The 27,060-nt window shown below is 48.1% G+C and overlaps 1 protein-coding gene across 2 annotated transcripts; it reads right to left on the reverse strand.

Annotated features, from left to right (window-relative positions):
• Positions 1–1,594: 1,594 nt before the first annotated feature.
• Positions 1,595–24,054, reverse strand: Slc43a3 (solute carrier family 43 member 3). 2 transcript variants are annotated; one of them, XM_050120647.1, is made up of 13 exons: positions 23,859–24,054; positions 21,786–22,140; positions 21,335–21,464; positions 19,038–19,084; positions 17,006–17,082; positions 16,707–16,799; positions 13,059–13,198; positions 11,291–11,385; positions 9,634–9,813; positions 9,334–9,453; positions 4,758–4,944; positions 4,146–4,260; positions 1,595–2,567 (listed from the first exon to the last, which is right to left on the reverse strand). In XM_050120647.1, the coding sequence occupies exons 2-13, from the start codon at positions 21,967–21,969 to the stop codon at positions 2,469–2,471; spliced, it is 1,467 nt and encodes a 488-aa protein (XP_049976604.1). In that variant the 5' UTR covers positions 21,970–22,140; positions 23,859–24,054; the 3' UTR covers positions 1,595–2,468. The 2 variants fall into 2 exon arrangements, with proteins under 2 accessions (XP_049976604.1, XP_049976605.1); XM_050120648.1 differs by lacking the exon at positions 23,859–24,054 and adding an exon at positions 22,865–22,978.
• Between the last annotated feature and the right edge of the window lie 3,006 nt (positions 24,055–27,060).

Below are 27,060 nucleotides of genomic sequence, written 5' to 3' on the forward strand. Positions count from 1 at the left end.
CCAGCCACGTAGGATTTCCCCTCTGTATGTGAACGTGCGCAGCCCCTTACCAGCTGGATTCGGTTCCTGTTCCCTGCTCATGCAGAGGACTGCTGATCTGTGTCTGTCCCTAAATAAAGAGACCTTTATCATACTCCATTCTGGCCTAGTGTGGGACTACTTTATTGTAATCGACAACAGCCCACCATGGCACTATGGAACACAGTGAAGGCAGTTTCCCCTCTGAAGCACAATTAATAAAAACTCAGAGACAAAAATTGGGATTCAACCTGAAGATCCGAAAAGGAAAGCAGCCAGCCACTGGCTCTTACCTCGACCTCAGTCTGAAACGAAGATCCTGCCTCCCGGAATCTCAGAATGAGACTGTGAACTGTCTTCTCCCGTTTTATATTCCTCTCTAGGACTGGGATTAAAGGCATGCACTGCCCGGTTTCTAGGGCAAACTAGTCTGGCTATTGGGATTAAAGGTGTATGTTACCACTGCCTGGTCCGTAAGGCTAATCAGTGGGGCTGTTTTACTCTCTAATCTTCAGGCAAGTTTTATTTATTAAGATACAAATGAAATATCACTACACCCCTCTTTGCTGAGATTGCTGGCTGCAACCTAGGATTGCACTGGAAGTTCATCTGGTCAACCCAAACCGTGGGAACCCTGTGCTGCTGGCTTCCACCTGTGAAACTGCAGCCAGTTCCTTCCAGGAAGAGACTGAGAGGGAGGGAGGCCTCTCTACAAAGTCCCAAGGGGAAAATCCATTCATCCACTGGCCATGCACTCCAAGTACTGGCTAGTTTCACGTCAGCTTGACACGGACTGGTCATCTAAAGGGAAGGAATCTGAAATGCCTCCAGATGATCAAGCTGTAGAGCATTTCTTAATTAGTGATTGACGGAAGAGGGCCCAGCCCACTGTGGGTGGTGCCATCTCTGGGCTGGTGGTCCGAGGGTCTATAAGAAAGCCATGAGGAATGTGCCAATAAGCAGCACCCCACACCCATGACCTCTGCATCAGCTCCTGTCTCCCGCATTTGAGTTCCTGCCCTGACTTCCTTTGGTGATGGACTATGATGGGGAAGTGTGAGCCAAATAAATACTTCTCTCAGCAACTTGCTGGTCATGGTGTTTCATCACAGCCATGGTAACCCCATGCTCTGGACCTTCCCATCTCTCCCACCTCCATCTCTCTACTTGCCTTTCTTTAATCTGGTCCTGAGTAAAAAGAGAAGTGGCAGTCACGGGCTTCTACCTTCCTTCTCACCGCACTCTCAGAGACAGAAATGAGTGGCCGCCCTCTGCAAGTGACTCGGCGCCTGAGGGGCTTTCCCAGGTGCTGGCGACTGACTGCAATTATCCTGAGACAGTCTGAACTCGGGCACCTAGCACTATGAGCTGGTATCTACTGAGGTTGAAGGGTATGCAGAGGGGGAAGGGACTCTGGGAGCTCACTCCCCAGACCCAGGAGTTTGCCCCACCCCCGTGCCCTAGTTCTGTGTCAGGCTGCCATCCTACAGTGGACAGCAAGACCCCTCCACTCTACCCTGCACCCACTCCCCAAGGATGGCACCTCCCCACAAGCACAAAGAGGTGAAAGCAATAGTTGCCTTAAATATAGAGTTTATTATTGTATAAAACTGTCCCCTAGAAAATTTATTTATTTAATGTGCACGGGTGTTTTGTATGCAAACCATGCGTGTCTGTGCATGAGTGTGCAATGCCCATGAAGAGACTGGAGTTATAGTTTGTGAGCCACCATGAGTGCTGGCAATCAAACCCAGGTCCTCTGGAGAAGCAGCCAGTGCTCTTCAGAGCTAAGTGACTCCCTGTCACTGATTTAGAAAACCTTCCAGGATATCAGTTCCAAAAATGGTCTTTGACTCTGAGCTCTAGCCTTTACACATAGAAAAAAGAGAGAGAGAGATGCTCTGACCTGCAGGGGCCAGCCCAAAGTCATCCATAGCGGTGGAAGAGGGACCTCTGTGTGCTCCTCTTTCCCCAAAGCTCATGGACTGTTCTCTTAAAAAATGTGTGTCTGAGGGAGCCAGAGTTGCTCTCTGTGTGGTACCTAAATGTCAGGTGAACTACAGAGGCCATAATGACCTCACATTTATCCTGGAAATCCAGAGGGTAGCAGGTGTTCTGCATATGGGTTTCTGTGACATCTCCCCAACCTCCACTGAGGCCCTACGCAAGGAGTAACTTCCTACTCCCAAACCAAAGAGAATTCGCATGAGGTTTTGCTTTAGGTCGGTGTGAATGCAAGCCACTTGGCCACTGAAATTTTCTTCTTGGTGATCAAAAGTACTGAATAGCACTTAAATGCCTGGTTTGTTTGTTTAAAAAAACAAACAAACAAACTATGGCTCTTAATACAGTTCTCCGGGGTAGGCAAAGTCTTTGTGGACATTGGATCTTCAAGGGTGTGGAAGGCTCAAGAAAAACACCATCAAGGCTGCAGCGTGAGGGCCTCTCAGCTAGGGAGTCACAGAAGGTTTTGTTTTCTCAGCACGACACTCACGGTACACCAGGAAGGGATGGGCCAACGTCAGAAAAATGGCAAGCCCCATTGATACCTGGGGAAACAGAGAGAAGGGGCCAGTCCAGTAACCATGAGCTGCACCTATCACCAGCAGAAGGAACAAAGTCCTACTTGGGCCATATTTCTCTCCCCGACACACACACACACACACACACACACACACACACACACACACACCAAGCTGACCTGAAGGACTTGTGGTTTATTTTCATAAGTTTTTCTTTCTTGAGATAGATCTCACATGGCTCAGGCTGACACTGAATCTCCCAGATGGTGGAATTACAGGCATGTAGCACCACACAGGACATACTTAGTGCTGAGGACTGAACACGGGGCCTTGTGCTTGGTGCAGAAGCACTGTACCAATAAGACACACGCCAGCCCCTACGAAGCGCATTTCACGGGAGAGCAAACAGCGGCCTAGAGAATACTCAGTGGCCTGCACTGGTCACTGAGGAGCTGGGGAGACAGCTAAATGTTGAGTTAGGTCTCCTGATGTCACAATTGAGGAAATTTTCCTTAGTTTTTAAGGTAGTCTCATTACTCCTAGTGATAGATTTAAAAACTTGCATTACACTTTAATCTTAAAAGAATCATATTTAAGGCTGGGCAGTGGTGATGCACACCTTTAATCCCAGCACTTGGGAAGCAGAGGCAGGTGGGTCTCTGTGAGTTCGAGGCCAGTCTGGTCTACAAGAGTTAGTTCCAGGACAGGCTCCAAAAAGCTACAGAGAAACCCTGTCTCGAAAAATAAAATCATATTTATTTATTTGTGTGTGTGAGAGAGTCCAGTGCAGTGGAGCACATTTGGGGGTTAGAGGACAACTTGTACCAGTTGGGTTTCTCCTTCCACCATGAGTCCTAAGGATCAAACTGAAGTTGCCAAACTTGGCAGCAAGCACCCTGACGACTAAGCCAAAGCCATCTTTCCTGCCCTTCTGATCTCTTTTTGATGAGGCAAGTAGAGTCATCGGTGGCCAGAACTCTGACTCTCAAGGGCAGAGACTTCTATCTTAGCTGTGTGTGGCTCTTGAGTATCTGAGTTGCTAAGTCATTTAATCTCTTTTATCCTCAATTTTCCCCCAGAGTTAAAGAGCCAGGACCTTCTAGGGCTAGCCTATTAACATTCCCTGGGTATGGGGCCCAGGGATGAAAGCATGAAGCTCCTGGCCTCCGAAAAATGTAGTCTATGCCATAGTCTCCATAGAGAAGCCAAGGTTGGTCTACACTGACTGGAAGTGGGAGACCCTTTTGCTTGAAATTCTGAGAGTATTTACATCCTATTCTGGAGTAACATATTCTTATGCATACACTCACAAATGACTGTTTTTCTCCAGACCTATGAAAAAAGCAGGTTCTCAGCGAAGGGTTAACCCTTTGATTTTAGGAAACCCCAGCTTGAGTCAGGTTTCTGCCCATCACCCTAGTTTGAAAAGTGAAACCCTGGACATTCCGGGCTCTGCACCATGGAAGCCTCTATCACACCCAGGTCTCTTGAATCAGTTTAGGGTGCCCCCTGCTGGGGCCCTGTGCAGTAGGTCCAGCCTGGGTATCCTTTCTAGTCAAGGGCCCACATACACACTGGCCAGAAACAGGCCCGGATGGTACTCACATAAACGGCGATGTTCTGGGGGGAGAGTTTGAAGAGGGGAAACTGCAGCAAAGACACAATAGCGGACAGAGCCATCACCAGTCCAAACAGCTTTCCAAAGTGCTCTGAAGGGAAACTAGGGGAAGACAGACAGAGGTTTTGTGAGGTTTACAGTCCTCTGGCTCCCAGCAGAATTTATTTAAGAATGCTGAGCATCCAGCTCTCCTATCCTGGGCCTGCTGTTCACTCACCCACATGAGCCTTCCCTTCTCCCACTCTGCTCAGGCTTTCTAACCATAAGACCAGGGCAATGGGCCCAGGGAAAACAGAAGGGTCCCGGACCCAGCCTGTGCCTGGGAAAGACGGATGCAGTGCTATTGAAGGAAACAAGAACAGAATGCCAAGGGCATGAAGAAGGGAAAATACCTTTGTAACTCTTCTCTGGGAGAGTTAGGATAGAAGCCGGTAGTGAGGGCTGAGTAAGACAAAGACTCTCACTGGACACAAAGCCTCTGGTGTGTGAACACTCCGTCCTTCCCACCTATCAGTCTCTAGCCAGCACCCCTTCCTCACATGCCCTTGGACCTGGTCACCCCCAGGCCCACCCCACTCCCTTGCCCCAACATCACTTACGCCAGCGTGAGGAAGGCAGCGTTGCACCCATAGAGGAAGGAGCGGCTGATGACTTGCAGAATGAAGGTGGCGTACTGCAGCTGGATGACAGGAATGGAAGCACACAGGATAAAGCCCAGGCACAGCAGAGACGTCAAGGCCAGTGAAGGCACCGTGGAGCAGAGAGCAGCTGCCGAGGGGGAGGAGCCTGGTTCAGAAGGGAAGAGAGGGTGTGAGCAGGAAAAAAATCAGAACTGTCCAAACAGAACCAGGTCTCATCTCAACACCAGCTCCTCAGTGTTGCTGACTCTCTGCCTATATGTCAATCAAATGTGCCGGCTCCTCCCAGTTTCCTGGGGCTCCCTAACTCACTCACAGAAGCCGTGGCCTCTGAACAGGTTGCAGACCACTCTTGCTCCTTGCAACCCGGAATCAGAGACGATGATGATGGCTATTATTGTTATCATTGTCATTTACAGCACAACTGGTGACCCGGTGATAGCAAAGGACCGGAAACAATCTGACCTGTCACCAATGGAGGGCATGGTACCAAGTCCAAGCCAGCCACATAACGGAGAGCTGGGCGGCAGCTACAGGGCGAGGCGGGTCTCAGAACAGAGAGGCGTAGAGAAGACAGCTGCACAGCTGTGTGAATGGCGCTCTGCCTTTTATCCAAGGAAGGAGGCATACAGAAATATGTCTACGTAGGTGCTTATTGTGTTTTAAAGAAAAGCAGTAAAAACGTTCACAGAAAGGGGAAAATAAAGGAAAACAAGAAGCAGAGAGGGAACTCAACATCTTGTTTCCCAGTTTTAGTTTTGAGGAAATGTAAATGCTTAACTTAGGAAGTGTTTTCAATAAAGTTCAAACAGGAAGAAAGCAAGCAAAGCAATCCCAAGATATCAGAAATAGCAACAACAACAACAACAAAAAAATGAGACCAATGAACATAGCTCCGTGTCTAGTTGGACTCGTGTGTGTGTGTGTGCATGCTCGTGTGTGAGTGCACGTGTGTGTGCGTGTATGTACATGTGCATGTACACGTGTGTGTGTACACATGTGTGTGCATGTGTGTGTACATGTGTATATGTGCACTGTGTACATGTATGCATGTGCATGTGGGGGGGTGCAAGCTGCCTTCCTCACACTGGCGTGAGTGAGCTTGGGGAAAAGGGACGTGGGTTGGCAGTGAAGAAATTGTGGAGTGGGATGGGTCAGCATATGAGGAAGGGGCGCTAGCTAGAGACTGATGCAGGTGAAAAGAATGGAGCATTCACACACCTGAGTGTGTGTGCATGTGCCTAGATGAGTATGTGTCACTGAAGTTTAAAAGAAAAAAAAAAGAGGAGACTGTGAGCGTGCAGAAATATTTCCTATGAGAGGATGACAAAAACGCAGAAAGGGGGGGGGGGGCAGGAAGAGGAGGCGGGGCCAGCAGGAGGAGGCGGGGTCAGCAGAAGAAGGCAGGGCCATCAGAGGAGGAGGCGGGGTCGAGGGGGCAGTAGGGATGAATAGGAATAGTGTATACCAAATGTATGAAATGCCACAAGGAAGCCTACAACACTGCGTGCTAACTGTAAAAATTAATTTTAAGAAAAATGAGTACACGGAGTGAGCAAGCACCCAAGCTGAGGTCTCTAAAAGCTGTTTCTTATAGAGACCTAAGAGTATTTGGACAGATGAGCGGTTTCAAGCCTGGTGAAGGAGACAGGTCCAAATCAACAGACCTGATCCTCTCCCTAGAAGGCAAGGACACTGTCTAAAGTTAGTAAGTCCTGTCTGAAGGTCCCACAAAGACACTGTAAAATTTTACAGGCCTGATGAGGGTCTGTAAAATGGCTTAGCAGGTAAAAGTGCCTGTCACCAAGCCTGGCGCTCTTCATTCTATAGCTCAGAACCACACGGTGGAATGAAAGAGTTGAACCCCACAAATTGTCCTCTGAACTTCACAGATACACTCCGGCATACACCCCACACCCACACACAAATAAATATATAAACAGAATTAAAAATTTTTAAGCTAGACATGGTAGTACACACCCCAATCCCAGCACTTGAGGGGGAGTCTATAAAAGACTAGTGAGGGCCAGGATTGTGGTTCTGAGGGACAGCGCTTGCCCAGCACAGCACAGCATAGCACAGGAGAAGCCCTGAGCCCCGTCTCCAGCACTGAAGAAGGCAGAGAAGAATGGGAGCATAGCACGCATCAGATACATTGTGTGGTTAAAAAAAAAAAAAACTGAACAAAGCAATCCTCCCTCAAAAAGAAAAAAAATCGTGTATGATTCTATCTCATGGTATATACATATGAAATTCTCAAAAATAAAGTTTTCAAAAAAAATAAGTTTTAAACATCCTGATTAAACAGGAGGAAGGCGGGCGTCTCCTTCGGCGTGAAGAACAGTCCGAGAAATCGTGTCTTTTGGAGGAATCGTATCTGCTAAAAGCTGAAGACGGAAGTAGCACTCTAATCAGATCATGGGTCTCAAATTGATCACAGTGGTTGTGAAATCATTAGTTGCTTGGGCTGATGGGAAGCTCCATAACAGATAGATCAGACTGTCAAATTCTGAAGCAGCTGACCTATGTCAGCGCCGTAACAGCAAAGACAGCGGGCTAGCAGGGGCCTGCAAAAGAACCAGAGAAAGGCCACAACTCCATTCCCACGAATTCTTGCCAGAAAAGAAAAATTGAGTCTCCTCCAAGCTTCGAATCTGCCTATTTACAGGAAATGTCCAATCAAAGGAACCCATTCACGAAACACCCAAAGGATGCCAAGACCAAATGTGGGAAATCTGACAGGAAAAATATTCCACTCTCTTCAACAAATAACTAACATAAATCGTAAAGGAAGAGTATCAGGGTGAGGGATAGAACTCAGCGGTAAAACATTAGCTGCGCATGCGTGAGACTCAGAGTTTTGTTCCTGGTACCAGAGAAAGAAGAGGAAGAAAGGTCCATTAGCTGGGCTTGGGGGGGGGGGGGGGGGTGGAGCCTGTCAGCCCCGCACTTGGGAAGTGACAGCAAAAGGACCAGGAGTCCAAGGCCTCGAATACAGAGTGGGTTCAAAGCCAGCCTTGGTTACATAGTAACTTGGAGGCTAGCCTAGGCTAGAGGAGGTCCTGTCTTTTTTGGTTTTTCGAGACAGGGTTTCTCTGTGGCTTTGGAGCCTGTCCTGGCACTAGACCAGGCTGGTCTTGAACTCACAGAGATCCGCCTGCTTCTGCCTCCCGAGTGCTGGGATTAAAGGCTTGCGCCACCATCGCCCGGCAAGGAGGCCCTGTCTTAAACAAATAAATGTTTAAAAATAAAGATGCCAAAGACACATCAATTGAACTTTGTCCTTTCAACTTCATGTGGACTTTGTAAGGAAACACTGAACAAGCCAGTCATGAAATAATATACCAAGGACCATCAGGAGATTTGAAAAGCAGATGCGTATTAAAAAAATATTAAGAAATCAATGGGGATTTTCATGGTGATATTTATTTAAGAGGGGCTCTGTTAAGGAGAGTCTATGAAGTATTTGCAAGTAAATACGGTATATTGTCTAAGCTTGATTTCAAAAGACTGCTGCAGGGCTAGAGTGTAGAGAGCAGGGAGGGGGAGCAGGCAAAGCGAACAGCAAACCAGTGTTCTCTTCCTCTATCCCTTATCCTCCAGCTCCCAAGGGGTAAAAGGCCCAGCTTCCTTCTGTTCTGCCAGTCACACCTAAGGATCACATTCTAACCCTCTAAGGCACAGTGAGTAGGATCCTTCTCATGATCTCCCCAGGTTTTTCCTGCAACTCCCGTGCACTCTGCATTCTGATTAGCTTCAATCGCTTGCAGGAAGGATCCAGATTCCTGAATGCCTGTTCTTTCACCGCTGCCACGCCATGGTGCCCCTCAGCCACCATCAGGCCCCTTGCTTTTCCTCCAGTCTTTGTGTTTTCCATCCTGGTTTAGGAGCCACTCCCTTTGTCTTCCCTAGCAACTTTGTTTCACCCAGAACAGGAAATATACCCCTGCTCAGTATCCAAATCCCTTTGCGTGCTCGCAGAGGCTCCCGGACTCACAGTGAAGCTACATCAGAAACCAAAAATACCATCAATTTGAAAATGCATTTAATATACTTATCCTATGGGGTGTCGTGGCTCAGTGTATACTAGCTCAAATGTGCTCAGAACATTTCACATGGGGTAGTGGGGGGGACGACAAAACCACCTAACAGAAAGCCTACTATACAATGAAGTGCTGACTCTCTCATGTAGACTATGGACAATAAAGATAGATACAGAATGGCTATGTGGGTGTGACTTTGTCTCATCGTAGACACAACACTCTGTCGTTTACGGACCATCTGCCATAATGCGTGGATGGTAACTACCTGATTACCTTGCCCCACCCTCTGGATTAGGAACAGCTTCAGAGGACAAGATACACCTGTCTCATCCATTGATAGGTCCTCACGGTTCTGGTACTGTGCCTGCCACAAAATGGATGACCAAGGGTTGAACTTGCTCATCTAGCAACTTGGCTAGATGAGCAAGTTCAGGGAGAAAGATAAGCAGAGTGTGGGAGTCTGTGAAGAGCTCACTCCTGGCTCCCAGTCTTACCTGTCTTCTTGGCTTCCTTCTGATACTTCTGTTTAAGACGGTCCATGAGCATGCCATTCCAGGGGGCACACAGCACCCCGAAAAACTGGGTGATGGCGAAGGCATTTGTGAACGTGCTGACTGCGGAGAGGATTTGGGCAGGGAGAAATTTCCAGGGTAATGTACAAGAGAAGACTCTCCCATCCCGCCTTTCTCTTCTCCACCCCCACTCCCCAGGTCCTCAGAAACCCTCCTAGAGCACCCATTTCTGAGTCCCTACCGGAGACCAACCGGGAGACAGCTTCGAAGCCCACCACATACCTTGCACACTGTCAGTACCAGCCAAGCTGGTTAACAGAGAGTTGAGAGTGCCAATGAAGAGGTAATGCCATAACTGTATGGTGGACAGCCACATCACATGCAAGATGAACCGGCGTGACAGTGCACAGCTTCGAAAAGACCGTTGCTCCTGCTGCTGCTGCTGCCCTGGTCCAGAGCTCTCTGATGGAGAAACAAAGATGTGGGCATCAGTGACAGAGAAAGAGGAGAGGCTGGATGGGCCAGAGTGGCCCTTCACAAGACATTCTCAGGCCTGAACCCACCTTCCGTGTTTGTCTTCCATGAGCGACCTAAACTCCCTCTGCCCCTCCACCCTGCTTTGTCATCTTGTCCTTCCACCTCAGACGGCTCTCCTCCTGTTCTTCTGCGTCCTGAAATTTGATCTGTCTCTCATAGTCTACTCAGTGGCTGTCCCTTCCTGATCTTTCTTAGCCAGGTTGGTGAGAGGAAAGACAAGGACACAGTACGGACTAGTGACCAACAGCTATTGCTCTGGCCTGTTCTGTGTCCCCTGCCTTTCTTTTGGCCCCAGAGTCTCTCATTTCCTTGGGACTCCCCTGCTACCGCTGGTTCCATTGAGACCATGAATTAAATGTTCTGTTCCTCAACCAGTTGACCTGAGAAGGTAGGCTGGCTAAAGGCTACAGGAATGCCCAAGGGCAGCCTGGTTTCATACCTCTGTAGCCTGGCAACTTACTTTCCTCTTGACTATGTGAGCCTTCCACAGTCCTCTGACTCTTTTTATTGTTTGAGGCAGGGTCTTATATAGCCCGGACTGGCACTAAGCTCAACATGTAGCTAAGGCTGACAGTGAACTCCTGATCCCCATTACCAGGATGTCCAGATGTATGCAGTGCTGGGCTTGAACCCAAGACTTTGCATGCAAGGCAAGGGCTCTACTGACTGAGCTACATCCCCAGCCTCTATTCTTTTTTAACAAATAAATTTCATTGTGTGTATTTAAGGCATACAACATGCTGTCATCGGGTACATATAGATAGTAAAATGGTTACCATGGCAAAGCAAATTAACATATCCATCATCTCATATTGTTGCCCATTTTTTTGTGTGCCAAGAACAGCTAAAATCTGCTCATATAGAAAGAAAAAAAAACAATCTCAAATACAATGTAATTCTATTAACTGCCCTGCTTTGGAAACGGCTTTCTCCTGCCCAGCTGCTACTTCTGCCCTCTGACCTGCCTCCCTCCATTCCCTCCGCCCTCCTCCTATTTTTACTTCTACTGCAGCCAGAGATGGTTTATAATATTCATAACCAAAGACCCAGAGCAGACAGAAGAGGGAAAGGAGGAAGCGATGAAGAGGGGACAGATGGAAAGGGGTCAGATCCAAGAGACGTAAAGAAATGGAGACGCAGATGGCAGCCTTGGTGCCCTGGGATTCCAGGAGAGTCAAGACCAGGATGTGCGAATCAGGGCACTGGAAGGTAGATTTCAGCATGAGGAGAGTTGAAGTGCGTGGGTAAGGGAAGAAAGAAACACTGAAAATACACAAAGGTTGGTCTTTCTTGCCTGGCCTGGCCTCATTCTGAGGCCCTGGGAAGACGCCCTGGAGTTAAGAGCAGACATGCATGAGCTGCCGGTGTCTGTGGGAGACGTGGGAAAACCAGCAGAACTCACCTTCCTTTGATGAAAGCTCCTTTGACTGCAGCTCCTTGGTTTCATGCTCAGCCGTTTCCTTCTCTTCCTTTCTGGTGCCAAACCTAGAGCACAGGCTGCGGAAACAGAAGCCTGGGCAGTCAGGCCAAGCACTGTGAGCAAGCTGGATCAAACCCAGACCAGAGCCAACAGTGCAAAGGATCCTTATCGTACCGCACGTGGAACCACTTCTGAGCAACCTTGTTGGACAAGTAGCAGCCCAGGCCAAGTACATCAGAATGTCTACTGGCTAAGGGCCAGCTTTCCATTTTTGTTTTCTTTTTTATTGTAATGATCTGATTGATTGATTCTCATAGATAGATGAGTTTGGCGTACTCGGGAAGCATGGAAGAGGGTGGATCTTGCTACACATCTCAGCTCTGACTCTTTCTCATTGGGCTCATCGAGCTTACCCCTCGAGCCTCATTTTTCAGAGTTGGACAGCAAAGGCAAGGCATGGGAAAGGTGACCATGAGAATGGAACTCAAAGAGCACATGGGGCATCACAACAGCAAGTGAGCAGAAATTGAGGATGGCGCCTCAGCTCCCTATAGCTGGCAGCTGACGTGACTGTGGCATCCACCTCCTCTATCTTGTCCCTGGCAATGGACTATGCTCATTTCTCATTATCACCTAGGCTAGACACATGAGCTGCTTTAGCTGAGAGAATATAGCATACAAATGACACATCAACGTAGCATACAAGTGACACATCAACATAGCATACAAGTGACACATTAACATAGCATACAAGTGACACATCAATGTAGCATACAAGTGACACATTAACATAGCATACAAGTGACACATCAATGTAGCATACAAATGACACATCAACATAGCATACAAATGACACATCAACATAGCATACAAATGACACATCAACATAGCATACAAGTGACACATTAACATAGCATACAAGTGACACATCAATGTAGCATACAAGTGACACATCAACATAGCATACAAATGACACATCAACATAGCATACAAATGACACATCAATGTGGCATACAAGTGACACATCAACATAGCATACAAGTGACAAATCAACATAGCATACAAGTGACACATCAATGTAGCATACAAGTGACACATCAACATAGCATACAAGAACATATCAGCGTAGCATACAAGTGACACATCAATTCCAAGTTGAAGCTCCAAAGAACCGTGGGCATTTCTGCCCCCTCTCTGAACACTGGAACCACTGTGTGTACACCCAAGCAAGCCTGATGGAGCATTAGCCTGTGACACCTCCATACTGTCACTCCAAACCCAATGTCATGGCAGACCAACCAACTCCCGGCTAACACATCAGATGATCAGAGGCATGAATGATAAGATCATCCAAATCTGGCTCTGATGTAAGAAATAAATCCTTAGGAGCTGGAGAGCTGATTCAGTCATTAGAAGGACTTTCTGCTCTTTCAGAGGATCCAGGCTTGGTTCCCAGCACACACAGCAGCTCACACCTATCTGTAACTCTAGTTCTAGGGGATGTGACACTTACTTATGACCTCTGTGGGCATCTAGCACACACATGAGACACATTCATTTACACAGGCAAAGCTCTTGTACACATAAAATAAAAATAGTAATTTTTTTAAGAAGGAAGGAAGAAAGGAAAAATAAATGCATGGTATCCTTGTCATGCGGGAGTAGCTAACTAATACACTCTTCTACAACACACACAATCGTTCCTTTTTCCTGCCTCAGATGAGGTGAAGCCTTGGCCAATCATGCTTACCCATAACTGTAGTTGGGAGGCAGTGGGTAGGGGATATGTTCCCGAGGCATCAGGAGAAAAGTGCGTCCAACATGCCAGACACTGCAGACAGACAGGAAGAGGAAGGAAGCCCTGAGGCTGATGTCGCGTTCATGAAGGAGCTATGGAGAAAGGAACAACTCATCAGAATAACACCAGGGCTCACAAGAGTGTTATAGACCATGGTCAAAGGTGGAGAGACAAAGTGTCTGTGGGTAAGCGAATGAATAAACAAAATGTCGTATGGCTACTTGACAGAGTATTATTTGGCCTTTAAAGGGGGAAGGCACAATACGGATAAACCTTGAGAACAAGACATCAAGTGAAGATAGCCAGTCACAGAAAGACAAATTCTGTATCATTCTACCTACAAGAGATTCCTGGGATAGTCAGTCTCATATAGAAAGTAGAATGCAATTGTTAGAGGTTGGAACGGGGGTGGGAGTAATGAGGAACTTGTGTTAACAGGTACAAAGTTCCAATTTTATAACATGAACATTTCTGGAGATGAAGGATGGTGCTGGTTCCTCAGCAGCATAAATGTACTTAATACTACTAACCTGAGCACTTAAAAACTGGTTTATGGGTCAGCAGGATGGTTCATTGGGTGGAGGTGCTTGCTACCAAGCTTGGTGATCTGAGTTTCTCGCCCACAACCCACATGATGGATGGACTCCCTCAAGGTGTCTTCTGACCTCCGCCAACATGCTCTGCCCATCCCCCAACACACACACACACACACACACACACATACACCAATAGTTTTTTAAAATCCTGATAGCATATTTTATGCTATATGTATTTTATCACATGTGAAAAGTGTAGGCGGCAGAAGCTGGAAGCCGCATTTCTAAAAGGCTCCAGCACAGCCTCCTTCCTGCCCTCCCGGAGCTGCCCAAGGACTCCTCCTGGTCCTCACCATCCTTCCCCTAGGGCCCAGGAAGCAGCCTTGTGGCACCTCCTCACATGACTCTCTGAGATCTTTTAGTCTAATGCTATTCCTCTCCAATTGCAAAACGTCCTTCCAGCCAATTCTTCACACAAGAGTCCAGCTTGTCACTGGGCTGAGCTTGCAGAGGCCAGTCGAAGAGAGGGAGGAGGGATTAAATGAGCAAGGGTCAAGGCCATGGTGGGGAAATCCACAGAGACAGCTGACCTGAGCTAGTGGGAGCTCAGGGACTCTGGACTGACATCTAGGAGCCTGCAGCCTGCATAGGACAGAACTAGGCCCTCTGAATGTGGGCTACAGTTGTGCAGCTTGGGCAGTCTGTGGGGCCACTGGCAGGGGACCAGGATTTATCCCTAGGGCATGAACCGGCTTTTTGGAGCCTATTTCCTATGGAGAAATACCTTGCTCAGCCTCGAAGGGGGGCGGGGTTCTGCCTCAACTTGATATGTCAAACTTTGTTGACTCCCCAGGGGAAGCCTTACCCTTTCTGAGGAGTGGATGGGGAGATGGGAAGGGGGTGGGTGGAAGGTAGTAGGGGGTGGGAGGAGGTCAGGGAGGGGGAAGTGTGGTTGGTGTGTAAATGAAAAGAAAGTTTTAGTAGAAAATAATAATAAAAAGACTATTAAAAAACAGGAATTCAGCTTATAAAAGACATCTGTGGGAAGCCACAGGGCCACTCTCCCTGGGTTCCCCGGAGTGACTCACACAACAAAGGGAACCTCTAAATTCCTCAACTTCCAGGTTTGAAACCGCTAAGTGAGACAAACCTCAGAGGCCACAGAGAAAGCAGCTGAGACCTACTGAACTAAGACTCCCACTCCTGCCCCCAGCTCTTCCCTCCCCGCTCTGAAGAGGAAATACATCAAGGCAAGGGAACCTGGGACCTGACTCTTGCACCAGCCACAGAGGGTCTAGCGAGCCCTGGGCAACTCAGACTCTACCCAAGGTGCTCACGGGACTAAGTGAGGTTCGTGAGCCCAGAGGTGGTCTGACGGAAGCCCAGAGAGAGTGCCAGCCTGAGCAGTTTGGGGTCCACCGCTTTCCCTCCTATTGCTCCCCACTGGGTCACTGCGTCCCCACTGGTCACCTCCCACACCCTCTCCCACTGCAGCCTTCAAAGAGGAAGAGCAGAGAAAGAGGGGAAGAAGGCTTTTGTTGTTGCGAAAAGGTCTTGGATAGGCCAGGTAGGCTCCGAGCTCACTGCATAAAATGATCTTGAACTTCTGGTCCTCCAGCCTTCCTCTGCCTTGTGCTGGGACGGCAGGCATGATACCCAGCCTGATTTACAGTGCTGGGAGTTGAACCAGGCTTTGTGCATGCGAGGCAGGCATTCTAACTACTGGGTTAGTCCCAGCCTCAAGGTTTTCTTTCTACTCTGCTCTCATCCTTCCTCAAGGAGGAAACGTCCCCTCAAGTTAGGTGCTATACACCTGCTTCATCTCATTTGTAGGGGTTTTATGACAAGCCCAGCTCCACCCGTCACTGGTGGCAGAGACAGAGCTTGCCCTGGTTACCTTAGCCCAATCAGAACCCATCCCATAGGTGACATAAGGCACTAGCAAGATAAAGCTGTTAGCAATGACAAACACTAAAATCATTAGCAAAGCCAGGTCTGTGGTTCCTGCCTGTAACCTCAGCACCGGAGTGCCTAAGGCAGAAAGACAGAGAGCTTGAGGCTAGCCTGGGCTCCAAGATTCAGTCCAGCCTGCCCTACACAGTCAGATGCTGTCTCAAAACCAAATTACTCGAAGCTAGGTATCGTGACACATGACTATAATCTCAGCACTTGGAAGGCTGAGGAAGAATGATCACGAGTTTGAGAAAAAAGTGGACTCCACAGTGAGTCTTGGGCCAGCTGAAGAGGCCTTGTCTTAAATAATAACAACAATTAATTAATTTAATTTAATAAAAACAAAACCATTAGCAGAATGATTGTTAATGGGCTACTAACATCCTTGCCAACTGTTTGTTCTCTGACATTCATGGCTAGCCCTTGGAAGAACTAGAAAGACCTTTGTGTGTTTTCCAAGGTCCCCACTGGCCCTTCCTACCCCTTCCCAAAGCTGTAGCTCACTCAGGAAATGCCCCCTCCGACAGAGTCCTTAGTTTCTGTCCTTCCCTGACTCGAGGATATCATGATCACATTTTCCTTCCTAGCTAAGAGAGTATAGTCTTAACATAAAGAGGGGAGCTCAGTGATCACAGCTCACCCCCAGAAAAAGACAGGCCTTGCTGCAAGTTCAAATCCCATGGTTACCAGCGCGGAACCTGAGACTCAACTGCATCACCTGAGGAATGGGAGTTAAATTATGCCTTGAAAGCTGGTAGACACCGTTGCAGGACAGGATGTGGAATAAATAAGGGCTCGGGGGCTCAGTAAGTGTTGAGTAATAGTATCACAGGTGTGACGATGTAGGTGACAGTGGACAGAAGCCAGAGGACAGCCTCAGGCACCATTCCTCAGGGGACAGGGTCTCTCACTGGCCTTGTGATTTGCCACGGGAACGAAGCTAGCCCAGAGAATCGCCTGTTGTCGACACCCACGCCTGGATTACAAGCACACACCCGGACACTCTGCTTTTTCACGTGGGCTCTGGAACTCTAACGTGGGTGCTTGTGCCCCACACAGGAGTCAGTTAGTCCCTGAACTGTCCCCTCAGCCCAGCTACGGGTATTTTTACCTTAATGATGAGGAAGACTACGGAGGAGGAGTCAAACGCTCCGTTGTACAGGGTGATGATGGTTGAGCGGTGTTTTCCAAAGAGATTCCCGATCTGGGAAGGACAAATCGAGCTGATTTATTTAATCACGGAACAGTTATTTTCCCTCCTTGGCACCCAGTTTGGGCCAGACATGATTAATATCCCAACCACTTTCCCCCCCCGGTTCCTCCCACCCTGGTTTGGGTCAACCCCTTTGGAAACAAATGATGTCCCCATCTCTCCCAGGTTCCTGGGATAAGGGGAACACAAGCTCACACCTGTAGGTTGGTGATGAGAAACAGGATCCCTCCCACCGCAAGCATGGGCATGGCCAGGAAGAGCAGCAAGGCAGTGTCTGGAACCATAAAAGTCACAGGAGTGGTGATCTCATTGCAGATCTCATTCAGAGCCCCTGAAGTTGTACACACTCCTCTCTGCTCCAGGAGGCTCCAGCTCCTACCAGGTTTAGATTCTCAGAAATACTTGGAGTTCATTTCAGCAGCCTGCTGGTACCCTTTGAGGGCTTTAGGGAATGGTCAACAGACTACCCAGTCGTGCCTGCTGAGACGTCCTGAGATCCTCTTCTCCTCACCAAAGATGGTCCTGGGTCTCTGCTATACCACAGATGCCTGCTCCATCACTGCAGGAATCAAGTCTAGCCTCAAAACCACCACAGGACCATAACCTTGGGCGACCTTCTGAATCTGCCTCACTCTCCTCCCTGCTGCACAGACACAAGAGACTCTGCCCTGCCTCACTGGGGTCTGTGAAACTGAGAGAGATGCCTGTGGCCTTTCCCTCTGTGAAACGTTGAGCGCTGCCTTTGTGGCGAGATTGGCCTTAGAGATGCTGCATGGAATTAAGCGTGCTCCTGGTTCTAAACAACACAACAACAAAACCCAACAAGTCAGCAAAACTGACATGTGAGCAACGTGTTAGTGTCCGGCAGTCGTCTCTAAACGACTCAAAATCACTGAAAACGTGACTTTGAAGAGGAACAAATTTGGCCAGGGAGGGGCGTCTTGCACCTTTAATCCCAGCACTCAGGAGGCAGAGGTGTGTGAATCTCTCTGCATTTAAGGCCAACCTGATCTATAGAGAGGGTTCCAGGACAGCCAGGGCTACACAGAGAAACCCTGTTGCACCAGGTAATCCAAAGCTTGTTGGTATGTTAGGTCTGCGCTAGAAATCTCAGTTTGGGGGTTTTGTTTGTTTGTTTTTGGATTTTTTTGGCAGCAGGTCTACATTTGTGTGTGTGTGTGTGTGTGTGTGTGTGTGATGTGCACACACACTGGTATATCTGCGAAGGCCAGGGGACAATTTTTGGAAGTTGGTTCTCTCCTTCTATCATGTGGGTCCTGGGAATCAGACTTGGTGGCAAGCACCTTTGCCCACTAGGACACCCTTAGCATCCTTTAGGAAACCATTGTCCTCAGTCTAGGGAAGCTCTGGAAAGAGATGATTCTAGAGATGACTCACGCTGTTTGCCATTCACTTTCTGCCGTTAACAAATGTACATCTCCTAATGAGCTAAAGACTGGGGACCAGTTTCACGATAAAATCACCCTAGCATCAATACTGACTCCAGAATAAAAGACCTGATTTTTGGAGGAAGAGCGACTTTTGCTGGGCTGGGCTGGGCTGGTGTAACGGTTTGAATAAGGATGGCCCTTATAGGCTCATATATTTGAATGCTAGGTCATTAGGGAGTGGGGTTACTTGACAGGAACTAGGAGGTGTGGCCTTGCTGAAGGAAGTGGTCACTGGGGAGGTGGGCTTTGGGGTTTCAGAAGCCCAAGCTAGGCCCAGTCTCTCTCTCTCTCTCTCTCTCTCTCTCTCTCTCTCTCTCTCTCTCTCTCTCTCTCTCTCTCTCTCTCTCTCTCTCTCTCTCTCTCTCTCTCTCTCTCTTTCTCTCTCTGTCTCTCTCATCTCAGTCTCTGTTCCCCATAACAAAGGGAAGAAGACAGACAACTGGCATTTCCAGACTTTTATAGTAATCATTGGAAGCATTTTTCTTTTTCTTTTTCTTTTTTTTTTTTTGTGTGTGTGCAACAGGGTTGTCAATTTTGATTCTGCTAATTGAAGATATGTTCAGAATTACCTGGCAGGTTACAAAACAATAAGAAAGAATTTTAATGCCATTCTTTCTTCAGTAGAATAAACGTCTCACAGACAAACAACAACCCGGCAACTCTTAGGGACTCTTTCAAATCGTGCATCTCTGAAAATACCACAGGCCCTCTGCCTTCTGCACCTGTTCTGCTCACCCCCTCCCCCAGCCTGTCTCTCCCACCACCTGTGGGCACTCACCCGCAGAGGTGAAGGCAATGATGAGTGTGGCACAAGTGTAGAAAAATCTGAAATACAGAAGCATCCAATTAAAAGAAGAAACTTGAGGATCAACCAGGAACCTGCTCGACCTCCAACATTGGATAGAACTCGACTGCATTCTCAGCCAAGGAACTCTAGAGACACAGACACTTCTGAGAGGCCTCTCAGCACCAGAGAAGTCAGTCCTGGTAGACTGAGATGTGGACTTGTCTCCACAGATGGTTTGAGAGTAAATCTCAATTGTAGACTTGATAAGAACCTAGAACCGCCTGGCATTGAGGCGATTACATTAACTGATATGGGAAGACCCATCTTGACTTGGGTGAACCATTCCCATGGCAGAGGATCCCGGACTACTTAAACAAGGAAAGTGAGCTCAGCATTGGTCCTCTGCAAGGCCACAGATGCATGACAACAGCTCCCTTGGACTCCTGCCGTTGGGACCTCCCTACCATGATGGACTGGAGCCTGGAACCATGAGAAAGGGCTTCCTCCCTTAAATTGATTTTATCATGGCATTTTTTTCCTTGTCACAGGAAAGTCATTAAGACATGGATTTTGCTCCTTCCAGGCTCTAGGGCTAAACCGGGAAGTGCTGGCTAATAAGCTCAGCTGACAACAATGTGATGTGTACAAGACAGGAGCACGGTGGGCAAAGCCCAAGCAGGCCCCCTAGTCCTGAGGCCAACCACTTGGGAAAGGGGTTGATGCCTAATCTGCAAATTGAAGCCTTGGATTCTAATTCTTCCTCCACAGAGGACTTTGGATGAGGCGCTGCCTTTCTCTGGGCCTCGGTGGCCCTTTTCTGGAGAAGGAAATGGTTAGTGACCACATGCAACCAAGAACTGCTACTATGCATTTGAACTCACAGAATCATAGACAGAGCAAAAATGCTATCAAGATTGTGTGTGTATGTGTGTGTGTGTGTGTGTGTGTGTGTGTGACTGGACTTTCTGGTTGTTGAGAGTTCAGGTGACAACTTGGTGTTGCAATGAGAGAAAGGCTGGATGTACCTGGATCAGACTGATCTAGATTCCAAACGCAAAGCAGCTGAGTTCGCAGCTAGGGGTGTGGCTTAGAAGTTGTGGTGGCTTCAATGAAAATGCCCCCCATAGGTTCACACATTTATGTCCCTTGGTTCCGAGTTGGTGGAAAGGACACAAGGCACAGCCTTGTTAGAGGAGGTGTCATGGGTGGCTGGCTGTGGCACTTCAAAAGCCTGTAGCCACCCCAATTGTACTCCCTCTTCCGGCTTGTGGATCCAGACGTGAGCATTTATCTGCTGTGCAGTTACCTAAGGTATTGCCCTCCCTCACCATCATAGACTCTGGAACCAGAAGCCCAATGAAATGCTTTCTTTTATAAATCACCTTGGTCATTTGTTGTTGTTGTTATTGTTTGTTTTTTTTTTTTTTTTTTTTGTATTATTTGACCACAGCAATAGAATAGTAACCAGGACAGAAGCAGACACTTCCCTGGCTGGCATGGAGCCCTGGGTTTCACTTCCAGCAGCATAAAAAAACAGCCAAGTTCAAGTGATTCTTGGAAAAAAAAATCCTAAGGTTCCAGGGCCCTCTGAGAGGTGGAGGACTTTGTAAACATAGATAAAGAAAGCCGTACCATAAAAAAGAAGTTCAGAGGTCGCATGTGGGGAAGAGGCAAAAGGAAACGAAAATTCAAGCTTGTCTGACTTAGCTCACTATTCTCCAGAAAGCTTAAAGTATAAGGAATTTGCTTTGCTCTGTTTTCCCAGCCTGACAGCTCTTCACATCTGTACCCCTGCTTTAGGCTACACCAGGGATCAGCAGCCCCTGCTTATCAGTGAACTTGGCCAGGAGCATTAGAGTAATCAGGAGGCAGCAGAACCCTGCAAAAGCAGCTTGAGGTTTTTGGCTCATCTGCAAAGGAAACCCCCATGGCAAGAGTCATCTTAGTCAGAGGCAACCTGAAGTTCCACCGTTGGGGTTACCCAGAAAATGATGCACAGGGGAGAATAAATACACAGCCTGAGCTACCCAGACGTGAGGCCCTGCTGGTAAGGAGACTGGGAAAGATTCCAGGAAATCAGATAAGGAAATCAGATAAGACAAGGAAAGCGGATAGCCTCGCTGAACATATTGTTAATTTTGTAACCCTGGCCTCTCAGGAAGTGGAGCATGTAACAGGATAATACATTACTGTCTATAGGGGAAGGCGCAAAGAAAAGGGAACCAAGGGTGTAGGAAGAGGGAGGCCCTTCTCCTTCACGTCTGCCCAGGCTGGAGTTTTAGACTTACATGGCTATCAGGCGGGCCACAGTTGTCTTGAAGCGGTCAAAGATGTAACCAGTGGGGAAGGTCATGAAGTTGTTCATGAAGGATGCCAGGGTGAAGATGAGTGAGAACTTCTCATCCTGAGCTTTGGAGCCTGGGAAAGGAACGTGAGCCAAAATCGGAATCGCCTAACTTTCCCACCAGGTTAGTTCCCACACAACCCTCCCCTGCATCTTCAACTGCTTCGCTGATCAGAAAACTAGCTATCAGGTTGTGTTACAATGTAGCGGTCTCTAAGGGCCCCTTCAAAATCTGATACTTCCTTCCTTGACACCCTCTGCACAGAGGATTCTGACAGCCCCTCCCTCATAGAAAGGCTGGCAAGATGAATTGGGAATGGGGTCTTCCCCATGCTCTTCCACCTCCCAGGAACCAGTTTCCTCAACTTCCTTTAAGAAACCATCGCTGTCCTTACCAGGGGGCCCCGTTGCATTGCTCCTGAGCGTGCAGTCCTGTTCACAGGGCTCTGCAAAATACCCTTCTTGTTTGAACACAAACACCAGTGAAGTCCAGCCAAAGAGGACACCAGCGAAACCGATGCATTCCAGCAGCCCAGTCAAGAGAGTGGCCAAGTACAGGGGCAGGTCCCGGTTTGCCATGGTCTGAGGTGAAGTGGATCCACAAAGGCTCCCCTTAACTTCTGAGACAGGCTGCTGGTAGCGATGTGTGGAAAATTCCTCTGGCAAGCCCTCAAATCCAAAGAGGCCTCTTGCTCCAGCTGTCTCTGGGTTGAGCCAGGAGAACCATGGAATGGTTTAAACGTCTGGATCCTGGAAAAGAAGGCAGCAACGGCCTGGTACTGGAAGCTTGTGGAAAAGCGGTGGGAAGTGGTCCTCAGGAGAAGGGCATGATGCTTTGGGAAGTGAAAACTTTCATACATGACAAGGGAATGTGGCTTGTATCTGGAGTTCATTCCCAAACATGGAAAAACAAAAATCAAATGACAACAAAACCAATACTGTTCACGTCCCCTCTAATTCAAGGCATCTGTGAAACCACGCATGAGTAAGAAGATGAGGCAAAGAAAGGTAGGTCTCGATGGCAAAGCATGCCATAGAGGAAAAGACTATTCTGCCCAAAGTATAGGGGAGAGAGGATATCAATAGCTAAAGTAGAAACCAGTAACCTGAACGTCTGAACACAGTCCGCTACAAGAGCAGGCACGGTATATCATACAAAAGCTCGGTGTAGCAGCTGGATCTCTTCAATGCGCCAAAGTGAAATAAAAACTTCTGAAGGTTTTGTGTACTTGTCTCAAGGTCGCCAGGCTAGTTAGTTGGTCACTACGCAAAAATATCCCAACAAGACCCTTGTCTAGGATCACAAGCCCATTCCCTGCTGCCTCTGCCAACATCCATCAACTTCCACCAGGCCCAGAGGTCGGGGCCCCATCCCGCAGCCGCTCTCCCGTAGATCGCTGTCCCCAAAGCCCCACCGCCACCAGACCGCTGCCCTGCCCAGCCCATGCCGCCCTGACCCGGCCTGCTTTCCTACCCGGTCCTACTCGTGGTCGCACTCACGCTCCTCGGTTTGCTAGCGCGCCAAAACTAGGTTTTCCTGCCGTCGTCGCTCCTCCCAGTCCTCTGTTTGTCGCCTCCCGCTCGCCCCCTCCCGGAAGAGCTAGGGACCCGCCCCCTATCTCCACCACTTCGTGTTTTTGTGTGTGTTTTTTTTTTTTTTTCAAACCTCTTCTTTTTCCTTCCTCAACAGCTGTCTAGGATCCGGACAGGGTCTCATTTGCTCTGTTTTGATGGGGTAGCCTTTAGGCTACCCTGCCTCGGCCGCCTCTAACCAAAACAGTTTTAACACAGGTCCAGGCACTGGTCCAGCCGTGGGGACCAAGGGGCACAGCTCAGAGCTCTTGGATGCATGCACATCGTGTTTCCGGCTCTTTACACTGCCCACTTGGGTGGGCACAGAACAGTTTCCCACTCACTCATCAGCTCACTCCCCGCTCCAAGCTCATAGTCAGAGCTGCCAAGAAAACCCCACCATAAAATCAGAAAGCTGGGATCAGGACAGAAACCATCATGGGTTGCCTTTTACCCCAAGAACCCCTTTCCTTGCTCCCCCAACCCTTGCGGAACAACCCCCACCCCCTGGCTGCTGCCCAGGTTCTGAGAGAGGCTTCCTGCCAGACTGCGTTGATTAACTATTCATTCATCACCCCATTTTTTATTAATCAAAGACATTTATAATTGCCCATCGGAGCTTGTGATCAGCATGAGATGGTCGGCCTAACCAGCTGCGGTGCTCACTCCAGCCCACAGCAAATGAGCTGATGTCCTCCTCGACTGTACCTCGGCGCTCTCCTCTCCTTTGAAAGAGGGCTTCTTGTGTATTAGCTGCAGACCCCATGCCCAGCTTCCTGGCTCACTGCTTGCTCCGAGGAATAGATAGTAAGACTGTAGGAAGGCCAGCATCCGTTAGTGTTTTCCAGATCACCGCCAATAACAAAGTATCAAAAAAGGCTACTCAAGTGACTTACTGCAGAAGGGAGTTGCTTCCATCCTAAACCGTAGTGACTTCAGAGGTGGTAGGCTGAACCAGACAGGCTCCCTAGCTGCCCCACCTGTATAGTGGGTGCATCTTAGTGACTGGAGCTGTCCTCGAGGAGGCTTGAGGAACGTGAAGTACCATTGAAGCAGAGAGGCGGGATTTCCAGCTCATACCTATCACTGGGTCAGAGAGGGAGCTTTGTAGGGAGTCCTAAAAGGACCTTGCCAAATGTCATGCCACACAGCAGTCCTAACAGGACTTTGCCCAAGGTCATGCCACACGGAGTGAAATCTGCCTGACTCCCAAACTCCTGCTCTTAACTCTCCCAAGCTTGACATCAGATATTTGAACATTGCCGAAAACAAGTCATTTCTTCAAAAATTAAAACAAAAACAGGGGAGGGTGAGAATGGGGACCTAAAAATACAACTCAACACAAAAGGAAGCACAATGCAAGATTTTCTTTCCCTGCAAGCCACAAAGGTGCTGATAGGAATGCAAGCCCAGACTTCTGCCCTGGGCTCACGCCTCACTCTCCTGAGGACCTGGCGGTTAAGGAAATGGAAACAGCAAAGGAAGAACAGAAAAAAAAAAGGTCAAAGTCAAGATGAAGAGAATTTAGAATGCAAATCAGCAGGAGCAGGCAGGAAGGCACAGCACACAAGTGGGCTAGAGCTCAGGGCTCAGGATAGGCAACCCTAGACTAAGCAGTATAGTCTTTTCCTCTCTCAAGTAGAAGCTCCACCCTACACCCCAGTCGACTGCAGATGGCACTGCCCCTAGTAACACGGCCGATGGACAATGCCAAGCATGGAACTTAGAATGTTCTGAGACCTGGTTGCTTCGGTCGCTGCTGCTCTGATCAGCCTACAGCTGCTCTCCAGTGAGGATTTTTCTTATAACATCAGAGAGAGGAGTGATTATAACAAGGTCTGACTTGGGTACCAACATCCCCATCTTTCTCTCTTCACCTCCTTCCCCTGAACTCCATTCCTTTTTTTTTTTAATTGATTGCTTGCTTGGTTTGGTGAACCCATGTAAGCACCAGACTCTGTGCCAGGAACTGGCATTCAGGAGACCCAGAGCCTCCCCTCAAGTGGCTCCTTCTCAAGCCAAGGAGACAAAGAAAGCCGATTACTAGAGCGAGAGAATGTTCCTCCAAGCAGAAGCCAGCATAATACTTCCAACCAAAAACATGGGGCCAGGGAGGAGCCTAGACAAAGCAAGAACCTTCTAGAACTGAGGCAGACACTGGCAAGGGCAGTGGCAAGACTTAGGCCAGAGGGGGAGGTATTTGGACTTCAGCCCATATCAACCAATCACTTCCTATTGATCCCATCTCTTTCTCTCTGTCCTGCCCATCCTTGGCTACTCAGATCTTCATCTCTCACTAAGGCCTTGCCTACCTCTGTGCCATCAGCCCATCAGCCCATCTGGGTTCTCATTTGATAATGCTGATAACACTACTTAACTGTACATATCCTTTCCTGTTAGCCAGCAGTGGAGGGCTAGTCTAGGCTCCAGGGATAAAAGCCACGGACGTCGCATGGACTTGTGTGGCTAGCTACATAAGGCAAAATGAAAGAAGCATGTTAAATTGTATCTCTGGGAGTGAAACGCTCGACAGACTGCTTGGCTAGCGTGCAGCATGAAGTCCTGGGTTCCAAACTCATCCCTGCAGATGAAGATGCTCACCTCTAGTCCCGGCACACAAGAGGTCGAAGAAGAAGACACAGAGGTTCAAGACTGTTCTTTGCTATACAGCAAATTCAAGGCCAGCCTGGGTTGTGTGAGTCTCGTTCTCTAAATAAATAAATAAGATGATACTCCTGGTACAAGCAATGGTCAGGTCCTCAGTCTCCCCCTCCCACCTTCCAGAGCAGTCCCCTCTCCCCCTAATAATCTACACCCCAGTTGTTCTTCCCTGGGGAGGGTCCACAAACTTTTATTGTTGTTTTGGGGTTTTTTTTCTTGATTTTGTTTTGTCTTGTTTTTGACACAGGGTTTGTGTGTGTGTGTGTGTGTGTGTGTGTGTGTGTGTGTGTGTGTGTGTAGCCTTGGCTGCCCTGGAACTCGCTCTGTAGACCATGCTGGTCTCAAACTCACACAGTCCACCTGCTTCTGCCTCCCAAGGGTGCTGGGATTAAACACCACCATGACCCGGCACACAAACCCTTTCTTAACCCCCTTTCGTGACGGATAAACTGTGAGCCTTTTCACACAAAGGGCTCTGCTTTCTGACACACCAGGCATACAAACGAGGCAGTGTTCTCGAAGAAACAGAACTGATAAGATGAACTAACATAGCTAAACATCAGTAAGGGGTGTATAAAAGATTTAAAGTGGGTCTCCCACCTACAATAATACAACCAAGAAAAGTCCCTCCCAAGTGCACCCAGCTTCTTGGCCTTTAGTTACTTCCGACTGTAGTCAAGTCGACAACCGAGAGTAGCTGTCACATTGCCTTTCAGAACGTAGGCTTGTGAGAATCCAAATATTTGGTTTTCCCACCTATCATCTCAAAAAGGGGGTGGAGAGAGCCTGCTTTGAAAGTTTAAAAAGCAAAAGGTAAATGGAAATATTTTCCTTTTCATTTCCAATGGTAAGAAAAATTCCCATCCTCCTGAGGTAATGCCAGGAAAAAAAAATCTCTGCAGTGTGTTGATGATAGCCTATTACTGGTCTCTCTGAGCTCCTCTCCCCTCGTCCATAAAATTAGTCAGGTTGTGGTGTGGATTACATATAATGTATGAAAATTGCCCAATTAGTACACTGGCTAATATTGTTGTTAACAAAAATTATTTAATTATGGGAAAATCAAGAAGAAATCTAATCAAAAAAAAAAAAAAGGAAATGAGATTTAGAAGGATTATAAAGTAGCCCTACACTAACAAAGAAATAAATGGGTAGGGCTGGAGAGAGGCTCAGTGGTTAAAAGCATTGGCTGCTCTTGAGGAGGATCAAGGTTCATTACCAGCACCTACATGGTGGCTCACAAACACCTTTAACTCCAGTTCCGGGGGTACGACACCTTCTTCCGACCTCCACAGGCACCAGGCACACACACGTGGTAAACAGATATACATTCAGACAAAATGTTCATACACAAAAAGTAAAATTATCCTTAAAAATAAGAACAAAAAATAAATGGGGAAGGGGTCACCGTGTCATCAGTAAGGACTTGAAAGAGCC

This window comes from Alexandromys fortis, unplaced genomic scaffold (assembly GCF_014885135.2).
Source record: "Alexandromys fortis isolate MF-2015 unplaced genomic scaffold, M_Fortis_MF-2015_v1.1 scaffold_8_1_9099942, whole genome shotgun sequence".
NCBI lineage: Eukaryota > Metazoa > Chordata > Mammalia > Rodentia > Cricetidae > Alexandromys > Alexandromys fortis.

Bases quoted from the DNA above. Each gene is read 5' to 3' on its own strand.
- Slc43a3 (XM_050120647.1), bottom strand. From the start codon at position 21,969: ATGGCAAACCGGGACCTGCCCCTGTACTTGGCCACTCTCTTGACTGGG. The intron at 16,800-17,005 runs GTGTGAGCTTGT...TGTCCTTCCCAG, and splicing joins TTCTCATCACCAACCTACAG to ATCGGGAATCTCTTTGGAAA. The intron at 9,454-9,633 runs GTATGTGGTGGG...TCCTCTCCGCAG, and splicing joins TGGTACTGACAGTGTGCAAG to TCAGCACGTTCACAAATGCC.